This window comes from Triticum dicoccoides, chromosome 1B (genome assembly GCF_002162155.2).
Source record: "Triticum dicoccoides isolate Atlit2015 ecotype Zavitan chromosome 1B, WEW_v2.0, whole genome shotgun sequence".
Classification (NCBI taxonomy): Eukaryota; Viridiplantae; Streptophyta; class Magnoliopsida; order Poales; family Poaceae; genus Triticum; species Triticum dicoccoides.
Genome location: NC_041381.1, coordinates 578,811,776 through 578,824,767, shown reverse-complemented (window position 1 = coordinate 578,824,767; position 12,992 = coordinate 578,811,776). Strand labels below are relative to the sequence as shown.

The window sequence follows — 12,992 nt, the reverse complement described above, 5'->3', positions numbered from 1 at the left end:
TCGTCCCCACAAATGTCCCAATGCCTTTGATAGAAGTGTGCCGGAAATCCGTCCGGTCCCGGTGCCTTTGTTGGAACCATCTGAAAGAGAGCAGTTTTTACCTCGTCCTTTGTGTACTGTGCAAGTAACATGGCATTCATCTCCTCTACAGTGTTGTGCCTGGGCCTGACAGAGAGGCTCGCGGGCTAGCACGACACGGCCCGTATACTAAACATGTCATCGTGGGCCGTGCCTGCCAGGCACGTTTAGCCCTGGGTGGACGCAGCCCAATTGGGAGGGGAGACCAAAGGAGAGAGAAAAAATTGGTCAATGTCCGCCCTGCGACAGGAAATTCGCCGTCCTCACCCTCTCTCCCTCGCTCGAGCTCTCCCCAAAGGAAGGGGATCCAGCTCGCCGGAGCCCGCACCTCGTGCTCTCCTTCTGTCCTGGCTGCGGACGAGCCTGGCCCCGGGCCCGCACCGACACGGTTCGACGACCACTCAGCCGAGCCGCTGCTCTGCCTCTCTCCGACAGACACCTTCTCCGCCTCCGCCGCCGCCGCCGCCTTCTTCTCCGACGCAGGTGAGCGCCTTCGCCGCCCAAGCTGGACGCCGTCTCTCTCGTCTCAGGTGCGCCCTCTTCATGTTTCTCTCCACGCATCTGCATCTGGCCTAGGCTCAAATTAACCAGAGGCGACGGAGCACACTCGCGATGCGCACGTAGCTCGCCGCCGCCACCGCCGAGGGTAAACTCCTCTCGCCCCTCCCTCGTCTCGCTTCTCACCGGCGGGAACAAACGCACTCGAGGTGGTTCAGCTCAGTTTCCTCGCTGAGGCACACACAAAGCACAGAAAGACCGACAGAGTAGTAGTACCTCAGTAGCAGAGACACACACACACAGAGAGAGTTTTCAGGCGACGGATGCCCTTCTCTGTTCTTCTTTTGAGCTGTATACTACTAACAGATACGGCAACTGAGCTGAGCAGCGAATGCTACAACTCAGTTTTACTGCAACACATACATACATGGCCAACCTGCGTACACACACACTGGCAGTGGCCGTCAACTTTGCAGCAAATTGTAGCCCACAATCACACAAGTGCATCCACATTGCACAAACAACTGCTTAACTACAATCAGGTGTAAGCTAACAGTTTGTACTTGCTTGTCTTCATGATTTCAGCTGCTCCAAAGGAGTTAGCCGTGGGTGGACGAACTAAAGCTTGCCGCGACATTTCAGCTGACCGGGCTCCGACGGACGACGATGCCGGGCAGAAGAGGCGCGACCATGCTCGAGGATCTGCCTGAGGATATCATGGACAAGATACTCATCAGTTTGCCGTCGAAGGACGTCGGCCGTTGCCGCGCCGTCAGCGCGTCATGGCGTAGTGCGACATCCACGCCCGCATTCATGCTCGAGCACCGCCGCCGCCAGCCGTCGTTCCCCATCGTCGATGGCCAGGGGCGGCCCGCCAGCCTCGTCGTCGTTCGTGACGCCAATGTCCATGAGCAGCTCTGGCCTTTCCTCCCGGGTCCTGAACATCGCTTGCAGAATTGCCTCAGAGGCGCCTGCGATGGCTTCCTCGTCGTCTCTCGAGGCAACCAGCTCTACATCTGCAACCCGGTCATCCGCACGTATGCTCTCCTACCGGAGCCTCAGAGGCAATACAACACCATAGCCGGTTTCTACTGCCACCATTCAACTGGAGAATATAGGGTGCTCTGGGTCTCACAGTCACATGACTCGTCCACATCCAGCTTATACGTCCTCACGGTGGGATCCGACAAGCCGAGGCACATCAGAGTCAGAATGCCGACAGTCTCATCGCCTTCTGCAGAACAGAAGCTACTCAACAAGCTGCGTTTTTCATCCGACTGTTCACCACCAGTCCACCACCGTGGCAGCCTGCACTGGCGTCATTGTGGTGCCAGCGACATTATGGGAGACGACGGAGACATTATTGTGTTCGACACAGAAGAGGAGTCATTCCGATGGATGCGCGGTCCCACCCAGCCATGCCATTGTAGGAAGTTGTTCGACATGGAGGGGACACTTGCTTTCTGGGGCGGCTCGACTCCCAGGTCCACTTCAATGGATGTCTGGGTGATGCAGGATTACGAGGCTGAAATCTGGGCTTTCAAGTACCGGATTGATCTGTCAACCGTGGAGGCATCAAGACAACTTTATTCAACTTCTTTTGTAAAGAAAAGGATAAGGTCACTTGATTCTACGGTGCGATTGTTGAACGATGTGGCTGTGCTAAACAAATGTGAGCTGCTGGTCATGTTCAATAAGAAGCATGTGTTGCGCTGCAATGTTGATGGCAAGTTCCTAGGTGTTGTGAACATTGGGAAGAGTCACTATTGCATGTTGCTTACTCAGCACCGCCTCCAAGAGAGCATTGTTCCGATTCCAGGCCATGATATGATGCAAGAAAAGCTGAGGAGCCTCCATTCTCCACAGGGCATGTCTGAATGGTCATGACTCCTGGCTTGCCTTTTGTCCTTAGCTCTTCCTACTTGTACCACATGCCATATTGGATGTGATCGTTTGGTGCTTGTTATGATGTCTTGATCAATGATCATCTTGTTAATGCTCTGAACTATGGATATCTTTGGCAAGGTTGAGATGCACAAATGGTCATGCTATGTTGTAATGTTATTCTAGATCTCTTACATGTGCAGTCTGTTTGATTCTTAATGTCCGGCGTGCGCCTGTTCTTTGTGCCAAAATGTTTTGCGTAGCTGTGCGTATTATCAGTGCTTCTATGATCTAAGAAATCCTTGGTTCTTTAGCCGTGTGTCGGGACTCGGGACTCGGGAGCACTGCTAGGGGGGGATTTTTTTTTCTGTTGTTATTTTTTGTGTGTAGAAAGTGCTGAAGATGTGATCTCCTGTAGCAAGATAGATATGGTGGTCCTCTGTTCATCTTTCTCCTATAGAGCGACAGGGCAGACCTGAAGCACATATTGGTCCAGTTTGTAGCCAAACTGTAAAAGAATTGTCCATCACCGGTGACCAGCCAAGTCTTTCAGGTTTCCAGCCATGAAATTGTCAGTGATCTGTTCATACACTCGCTCTAGCTTCGCACAAGTAGGCAGTCAATTTTCACTGGCTCTACGAAGACTCAATGTTCCAGGATCGTATCATTGAAACATTTCAGTATTGTTGACACTGACAACCATGGGCAGAAGGAACACATCACAGTTCACAGATGCCACAGAAACGACAACGGTGAACGATCAGCACATTCTGATACCGTGGATTGCACAAGGAGGGAGCAAGCAAAACATGGCTTCCAATTCCAAAGGAATCCTTGCAAAAATGTCCTAAACATCCGGGGAAAATGCTCTCAAATAATTTATATGTCAACAGGTTACATCCTGACATCTAGTCACTGGCCAGATAATTCAGCTCACAGCAAGCAAAGTTCTTGGTGAAGAGCACATGACACAAGGAAGAAAGAATGGAAGGAAACAGAATAGAAAATGCTAACAACATGGACAGAAAAAACTCAGCGAATTTCCAATATCCACTGAAATAGATCGACCGCCTGACGACGAACTTGTACAATGCAAGGTATAAACAATGTTTATAACCACCATTCAGATAGACGGGTTTTCCCTTCTGTAAACAAATACTGCATCACGAACTGTGTTTCAGATCTGCAATATCGTGATCCTTACAAGTTATAGTATCTATGATAATACCGATAGTGGTAACGCACACATGCAATGGAATGGAGCAGAAACGAGTCCCATATATTGGAGTGACCGTAACGAGTTTTAACGTCGCTGACAAAGAGACTAGCAAAAGGTATGATGTAAGTGTAACAGTTGTTGTTTACAAATGTGCGAGTTTTCTGCTGCCACGAGTCGAGGAATTCAGCAGTCAGGTTGATCTGGAGAAGGGCATGTACCTGTTACAGAAAATACAGACAAGATTCAGCTAGTAAACATTACCACAGGCAAGAGTCACAACTGTGTAAACTGTAAAGAGAGCGAAACAAGAAGATGGATGTCGGCATATAGAAGTAAACATGAACAGCGCATGACTTTTATACGTATGGTCTAGTTTTGATAAAATAAAATGGGAACATGAGAAGGAATCAATGATGCTAGTTGTTGAAGAAAGACTGTAAACAGCACAAACACAATGGAATCAGAGGAAGATTTCCTATCTCTATGTGTGATGTAGATAGCTTTTTTGTTTAGCCAATAGAATTCACATTACAGAATTTCTTGGAATACTGCAATTATTATGTAATCACATAATCGAGTACACGCAGAGGGAGATATGGAAGGATTATTGTGCAATCACATAATTGAGCACCCACAGAGGAAGATACGGAAGAATTATATCTCTAGATAAGGCAATTTCTATGAGGTGTTAAACAAACAGATTTTGGAAGTATGATTGACTCATACAAGTCGAATACATAGTAAAATCTGTGCATTTAGACCACAAATTTCTGGATATTAGTTTGAAACACATGATGCTTCTAAATCCAACTGAAATAAGCGTCTGAAATATCCAAGCCAACATGTACGACATTGTTGATGTCCACGGATTAGAAATGTCCATTATACACAGCCCAGACGTTGTTCTACACAAAAGCAGGAATCAACCAAGCAAGTAAAAGGATAGGATCATCTAAGGCTCTAGTGATCTCTTATTCGTCCTTGATATATTATGACTGCTACTAGAACTGCATATACCCTTTGGTAACCTGTAACCAACAATCACTATCCCTGGTAGATACTACACATGTCGATTTTCATGGACAAACACTCATGAAAATTTACTGAACATGACCAACTCATATGTCAACTTGGAAACTGGAGAAGTGATTACCAATTCAGAGACGTAGCAGACACAGCCTGAACTGAACTGTATGCTAAGCAGGCGTAGCTGGGATGTTGTAGCGACTGCGCATGCCATCGATAGCTCTGGCCACGGACTTTGCCATCTCAGGGAAGGTCACCTTGGACACTGACAAGTGCAAACCAAGTTAGTACTAAACGATGCACCACCACTGCCTTAGTGGCTTGAACTGAAGTAAAATTCAGAAGATAGATGTCTCTGCTCGCTCGCTGCAGTACCACGAGACGAAGACGACTGCACCTCTGTCAGGAACTTCTTGTACGATGCCTGGAATCCACACGGAGAATCGCAATTTCAGGGTCCAAATCCGCACGAAATTCAGAATACACGGCAGCACGCACGACCAACGGGGTCGATCAAACATGGAATCGAACGAGGAAAGGCACGAGCGTACCTTCATCTCCTCGGCGCGCCCGGAGAACTTCTCGTCCATCTTCTTATGCTCCTTGTCCGCCTCCTCCGCCAGCTTGAGGCAGCTCTGCGTCTGCATCTGAACGGCGCGCACGGAAGGAAGGCGATGGATCACGTCACACGATCGATGGGCCAAGGAGGGCAAAAGGGCTGGGCTGGAGCGGGATCCGAGAGAGAGGGAGAGAGGTCACCTTGATGCGCTTGGAGATTCGGGAGTGGGAGGCCTCGAGGTCGCGGGCGGAGTCGCCGTGGAGCGCGTCGAGGCGGCGCTTGAGCGAGTCGAGGCTCGAGGCGGCGAGGCTCCTCAGGTCGCCGACGGTGGACACGGAGGCCGGAGTGGATGTGGCGAACGGGGAGAGGGGGGACCTGGCCTTGGGCGTCGCCGGCGAGGAGGGCGAGAGGAGGCCGCGGCCGACCGCGACGGGAGACCCGCCGCTGCGGGACGGCGACGAGGCGCTGGAGAGGGAGTCGGGGCTGGCCTTCGCCTTGGGCTTGGCCCTCGCCCTTGGCTTGGGCTTGGAGGCCGCTGCGGGCGCCTTCCTCATGGCTGCCTCTGAAGTCCGCTTGGGTGGAGGAAGAAGAATGGTCTGCTTGAGATTTTGAATTTTGAACGCGGAGTACTAGTTCGTTCGGGGGAGGAAAGCTTTATAGACGTGTTTTTTTTTTGAGGGGTAGCTTTACGGATCAGGTTGCGCTATCTCGGAGCCGGCCCATATTTTTGCAGGCGGGACAACGTATCCGGCCCTTTTTGGCCCAGATCAGGTCCGCTAAATTTACGTCGGCCCGTCAATATTTTACGAGGGCCCGCAAACCGCCCCCTTCATCCACTATATTTACGGGCTTGTCTCAAAAAAAAAAAAAATATCTACGGGCAGCTGCCGATTTAGGGTTCCCATCTCGCATTCAGATCTGCCACTATCTTATCCCCTCCACCACCTTTTTTTAGCTACGGCGAGTGCAGCCATGTTGGGAGAAGGTGCTGGCTGCGAACGTGGTACCGCTGCCTGTTGCCGACGTGCAAGCGTCGGTACAACGCGGAGTACGACAGCTCTAACGGCCACACCATTGAGTCGTCGCGCCGTGAGCAAGCGCACCAGCGTGGCATCCTCTCCTGCAGCGATGGGAGCCGAAGGTGGCATTGCTTCGATGAGCTGTAAGACGTGCTTGGGTCGTCGACGAAAGCTCTTCGCGAGGCGGAGGTCGCTCGATTCGCCACGAAGGAGGCGCCCGACACCGGCGAGAGGGTGCCACTACACGTTTCAAGGCGGCACACGCGGAGTATGAGCTCGCCTACACCGTCTACAAGTCTGCCTGCGAGTACCACCTCAGCGTGAAGCCGTGAGTCGCCGCCGCCCTCCATCGTGAAGCCGTGAGTCGCCGCCGCTCTCCGTTGTGAGGCCATGACCCGCCACCGCCGTCCATAGTAGTGTGTGTGTGTGTGTGTGTGTGTGTGTGTGTGTGTGTGTGTGATGACCTATGTGCGCGCGTGTGTGTGAACTAAATGTAGCAGGAACATTTTAATCTCGAGTTGTAAATTTGCAATGCAAGACGATTTGCGATATATATTCTGCATCAGGCAAAAAATGCCCACAAAAACGACTTAGGACGAATAGTAAATTGATTTATCTTAATTTAGAAACTTCTATGTAGAATAACAAAACTAAAGGGAGGGGGTGTTTAGAATGCCATGTAACATAGTTCAAAATTTATAAACTACCATTTTAATTGTTTCTACAAAAAATGCCATATGGTGAGAAAAGGCCAAGTTAAATTGTTTTTATTTTGTTTAAAATTTCCACCTTAAAACATTTTATAAAAAAAATTCGAGTGACCTGAATTTTTTTCGCAGGCAAAAACTTTAATAAACTCTCAAAAATTAAAAAAGAAAATCCCGGCTTAAGCACCACACGGAAATTGGCCTTTAAGCATCACACAAAATAAGCCATCTCCTAATAATAAAAATGACATCTCCATATTTTTGCATGGGCAACTCAAGGCGTTTTTGAAAAACATTATTTGTATTGTTCATGCGGGTGAAAGAGTGACAACACCTGCTGCAGTCCAATTGCGGCCTCTTTATCGAAATTTTTAGAGCATTTCTTCGAGCAGGGATTGATACCGCGAAGAAGGTATTTCAACGAGATTTCATTGTAATTCTTAGTCATATGAGTTACTTTGTATTTTCCTGGATCTTAGCTCCAAATCAGTGTACATGTAATCGTTATGAATATGAATAAAGTTACTGATGATTCTTAGAAAACATAAAATAAAAATGCCATCTTTTAAAGAAAAATGTCATCACTTAATAATTAAAAAAACATCTTACTAATTAAACTTCACATCTCTTAATATAAAAATGCCATATCTTAATATAAAAAATGTCATCCCTTAATTTAAAAATGCCACCTCTTTATCGAAGTTTTTAGAGTATTTCTTCGAGCAGGGATTGATACCGCGAAGAAGGTATTTCAACGAGATTTCATTGTAATTCTTAGTCATATGAGTTACTTTGTATTTTCCTGAATCTTAGCTCCAAATCAGTGTACATGTAATCATTATGAGTATGAATAAAGTTACTGATGATTCTTAGAAAACATAAAATAAAAATGCCATCTCTTAAGAAAAATGTCATCTCTTAATAATTAAAAAAACATCTTACTAATTAAACTTCACATCTCTTAATTAAAAAACACCATCTCTTAATATAAAAATGCCATATCTTAATATAAAAAAATGTCATCCCTTAATATAAGAATTCCATCTCTCAATAAATGAAAAATGCCATCTCTTAATAAATAGAAAATGCCATGTACAAAAATGAAACTGTAAAAGGTGGAAAATGCCATGTGACATAGTTCAATTATGAACTACCATTTTAAATGTTACTACAAGAATGCCATCTAGTGAGAAAAGGGGGAGCTTGGGACTTGGACTTGATCCAAGGTCTCCTAGGTGCGAGGGCGCGTCGCTAGCCACTGCAATTACGTTGTTATGTTTTGATTTCTAACACGTCCGCCGACATTTATCATAAAGTAAACTACTTTAAAAATCTGACTTGGCTCAAATCCTGCGCCACGATACGTGCAACCGAATCCGACGGGAGAGAAGGCGTCCGTTTGCAACTGCCTTATATCTGACGTTCCCGAGTTAAGATTTCCCTTGTTAACAATTACTGTACGTGGAATGGTTGATTATTCCATACATTCAATGTGCTCCTTATGAATAGGTTTTGGAGACACGATCAAACATTTTTGCATTTCTTATTCTGCTGATCCGAATATCTGGAGTTCTTGCTTATCTTATCTTAATTATTTTTAGTTGTTGTTAGTGTAGAGAATTTCTTTGAGTCATCGTATTTTTCAGTCCATACGATTCAGAGTAGAAGAGTTTTTTTTTTGAATTTTCAAGGGGGGGGGGGGATTTCCCCCCCTGAATTGTACTCAGTTGCCTATAAGGCTTTGCAACCTATTGCAAGATAGGTTCAAGTGAACCAGAAGTACAGGAGGCACAGGAGTGAAGAGATAAAACAAAACAACACACACAACAACACACATAACAAGGGACGAGCAAGGAGGAAGACACAACACAAAAAACAAAGAGCACCGCCGGTGAAATCGAACGGCATCAGCCAGCCGAGACCAAACCACGACACCGCACCATCGACGCAATCGAAAGGCTCCGCGCATCCGAGACTGCACAACGCCGCGACACCACCTGTGTCGTGGGGCGCATTCGAAGGGTCACGCGGGGCCGAGACGACGCCACGGAGACTGTGTGTCACCGGCGTAGCCGAAGGGCATCACCTAGCAGACCAAACCACGGCACTGCATCGTCGACGCAATCGAAAGGCATCGCACAGCCGAGAAAGTACAACGCCACGACACCACCTGTGTCGGGGGTACATTCGGAAGGCCAGGCGAGACCGAGGCGATGTCACGACACCTGTGTGCCACCGACAAAGACGCAGGGCATCGCCGAGCAGAGGCACACCAAGGAGCAGCCGAGCACGAACACCGCCGAAGAAGAGAGACAAGAAACCACCGCCGACCACAAGGCCGCCGCACCACCGCCGTCATCAGGCACATTCCACCGTCAACCACATGAGCCGTTGGTCACCACCCACAAGTCTCCAAGACGACGTTGTTGGAGAACGTAGCAGAAATTCAAAATTTTCTACGCATCACCAAGATCAATCTATGGAGAGACTAGCAACGAGAGAGAGAGAGGGAGTGCACCTTCATACCCTTGAAGATCGCGATGCGGAAGCGTTACAAGAACGCGGTCGGTGGAGTCATTCACGAAGTGATTCAGATCGCGGCCGGATCCGATCTAAGCACCGAAGAACGGTGCCTCCGCGTTCAACACACGTACAGCCCGGTGACGTCTCCCGTGCCTTGATCCAGCAAGGAGAGAGGGAGAGGATGGGGAAGACTCCATCCAGCAGCAGCACAACAGCGTGGTGGTGATGGAGGAGCATGGCACTCCAGCAGGGCTTCGCCAAGCACTGCGAGAGACGAGGAGGGATTGGGGTAGGGCTGCGCCAGGGAGAGAAAAACTCATGTCTTGGGCAGCCCCAAAACCCCCACTATATATAGGGGAAGGGGAGAGGGGGCCGGCCCCCTCCAGATCCCATCTAGAGGGGAGGGGTGGCGGCCAGGAGGGGGAGACTTGCCCCCCAAGCAAGGTGGAGGCGCCCCCCTCCCATAGGGTTTTCAACCCTAGGCGCCTTGGGCCCTTGGGGAGGGGCGCACCAGCCCACTAGGGGCTGGTTCCCTCCCATATTCAGCACATTAAGTCCCCCGGGGCAGGTGGCCCCACCCGGTGGACCTCTGGACACCTTTCGGTGGTCCCGGTACAATACCGATAACCCCCGAAACTATTCCGGTGACTGAAACTGGACTTCCCATATATAAATCTTTACCTTCGGACCATTCCGGAACTCCTCGTGACGTCCGGGATCTCATCCGGGACTCCGAACAACATTCGGTAACCACATACAAACTTCCTTTATAACCCTAGCGTCATCGAACCTTAAGTGTGTAGACCCTACGGGTTCGGGAACCATGCAGACATGACCGAGACAGCTCTCTGGCCAATAACGAACAGCAGGATCTGGATACCCATGTTGGCTCCCACATGTTCCACAATGATCTCATCGGATGAACCACGATGCCAAGGATTCAAGCAATCCCGTATGCAATTCCCTTTGTCAATCGGTATGTTACTTGCCCGAGATTCGATCGTCGGTATCCCAATACCTCATTCAATCTCGTTACTGGCAAGTCACTCTACTCGTTCCGTAATGCATGATCCCGTGACTAACTACTTAGTCACATTGAGCTCATTATGATGATGCATTACCGAGTGGGCCCAGAGATACCTCTCCGTCATACGGAGTGACAAATCCCAGTCTCGATTCGTGCCAACCCAACAGACACTTTCGGAGATACCTGTAGTGTACCTTTATAGTCACCCAGTTACATTGTGACGTTTGGTACACCCAAAGCACTCTTACGGTATCCGGGAGTTACACAATCTCATGGTCTAAGGAAATGATACTTGACATTAGAAAAGCTTTAGCAAATGAACTACACGATCTTGTGCTATGCTTAGGATTGGGTCTTGTCCATCACATCATTCTCCTAATGATGTGATCCCATTATCAATGATATCCAATGTCCATGGTCAGGAAACCATGACCATCTATTGATCAACGAGCTAGTCAACTAGAGGCTCACTAGGGACATGTTGTGGTCTATGTATTCACACATGCATTGCGGTTTCCGGTCAATACAATTATAGCATGAACAATAGACAATTATCATGAACAAGGAAATACAATAATAACCATTTTATTATTGCCTCTAGGGCATATTTCCAATAGTCTCCCACTTGCACTAGAGTCAATAATCTAGTTCACATCACTATGTGATTGTAATGAATCAACACCCATGGGGTTTGATCATATCTCGCTTGTGAGAGAGGTTATTAGTCAACGGATCTGAACCTTTCAGATCCGTGTGTGCTTTGCAAATCTCTATGTCATCTCTAGATGCAGCTACCATGCTCTATTTGGAGCTATTCCAAATAACTGTTCTACTATACGAATCCGGTGTACTACTCAGAGTAATCCGGATTAGTGTCAAAGTTTGCATCGGTGTAACCCTTTATGACAAACTCTTTTACCACCTCCATAATCGAGAAAATTCCTTAGTCCACTAGTTACTAAGGTTAAGTTTGACCGTTGTCCTGTGATCCATTCCTGGATCACTCTTGTACCCCTGACTGACTCATGGCAAGGCACACTTCAGGTGCGGTACATAGCATAGCATACTGTAGAGCATACGTCTGAAGCATAGGGGACGACCTTTGTACTTTCTCTCTCTTCTGCCGTGGTCAGGTCTTGAGTCTTACTCAATATTCACACCTTATAACACAGCCAAGAACTCCTTTGCCGATCTATTTTGAACTCCTTCAAACTCTTGTCATGGTATGTATTTATTTGAAAGTACTATTAAGCATTTTTGATCTATCCTTATAGATCTTGATGCTCAAAGTTCAAGTAGCTTAATCCAGGTTTTCCATTGAAAAACACTTTTCAAATAACCCTATATGTTGTCCAGAAATTCTACATCATTCCTGATCAACAATATGTCAATAACATATACTCATCAGAAATTCTATAGTGATCCCACTCACTTCTTTGGAAATACAAGTTTCTCATAAACTTTGTATAAACCCAAAATCTTTGATCATCTCATCAAAGTGTATATTCCAACTCCGAGATGCTCACTCCAGTCCTTATAAGGATTGGTGGAGTTTTGTATACTTGTTAGCATCTTTTAGGATTGACAAAACTTCCTGGTTGTATCACATACAACCTTTCCTCAAAAATCATCGAGGAAACAATGTTTTGACATCCTATCTGCAAGATTTCATAAATAATGCAGTAACTGCTAATATAATTCCAACAGTCTCTTAGCATCGCTACGAGTGAGAAAGTCTCATCATAGTCAACTCCTTGAACTTTTCGGAAAACATCTTAGCGACAAGTCGAGCTTTCTTAATGGTGACAATTACCATCATTGTCCGTCTTTCTTTTAAAATCCATCTATACCCAATAGCCTTAAGACCATCAAGTACTTCTTCCAAAGTCCATACTTTGTTTTCATACATGGATCCTCTCTCGGATTTTATGGCCTCTAGCCATTTGTCGGAATCCGGTCCCACCATCGCTTCTCCATAGCTCGTAGGTTCATTGTTTTCTAGCAACATGACTTCCAAGACAGGATTACCGTACCACTCTGAAGTAGTACGCATCATTGTCGACCTACGAGGTTTGGTAGTGACTTGATCCGAAGATTCATGATCAGTATCATCAGCTTCCACTTCAATTGGTGTAGGTGCCTGATACGTCTCCAACGTATCTATAATTTTTGATTGCTCCATGCTACTTTATCTACTATTTTAGGCAATATTGGGCTTTATTATCCACTTTTATATTATTTTTGGGACTAACCTATTAACCGGAGGCCCAGCCCAGATTTGTTGTTTTATGCCTATTTCAGTGTTTCGAGGAAAAGGAATATCAGACGGAGTCAAAACGGAACGAAATCAACTGGAGAAGTTATTTTTGGAAGGAAAGCCACCTGATGGACTTGGAGTGCACGTCAGGAGATACGGGAGGTGCTCACGAGGGTGGGGGGCGCGCCCACCCCC

At 47.2% G+C, this 12,992-nt stretch overlaps 1 protein-coding gene and 1 pseudogene across 1 annotated transcript; one reads left to right on the top strand and one right to left on the bottom strand.

The window, feature by feature from the left end:
* The first annotated feature begins 298 nt into the window (after positions 1-298).
* Positions 299-2,640, top strand: LOC119348882 (annotated as a pseudogene).
* A 674-nt stretch (positions 2,641-3,314) lies between these two features.
* On the bottom strand, positions 3,315-5,876 carry LOC119309148. The gene is made up of 5 exons (XM_037585207.1): positions 5,465-5,876; positions 5,257-5,352; positions 5,081-5,129; positions 4,833-4,970; positions 3,315-3,897 (listed from the first exon to the last, which is right to left on the bottom strand). Exons 1-4 carry the CDS (start codon positions 5,816-5,818, stop codon positions 4,876-4,878), a joined length of 594 nt encoding a protein of 197 aa, XP_037441104.1. The 5' UTR covers positions 5,819-5,876; the 3' UTR covers positions 3,315-3,897; positions 4,833-4,875.
* Between the last annotated feature and the right edge of the window lie 7,116 nt (positions 5,877-12,992).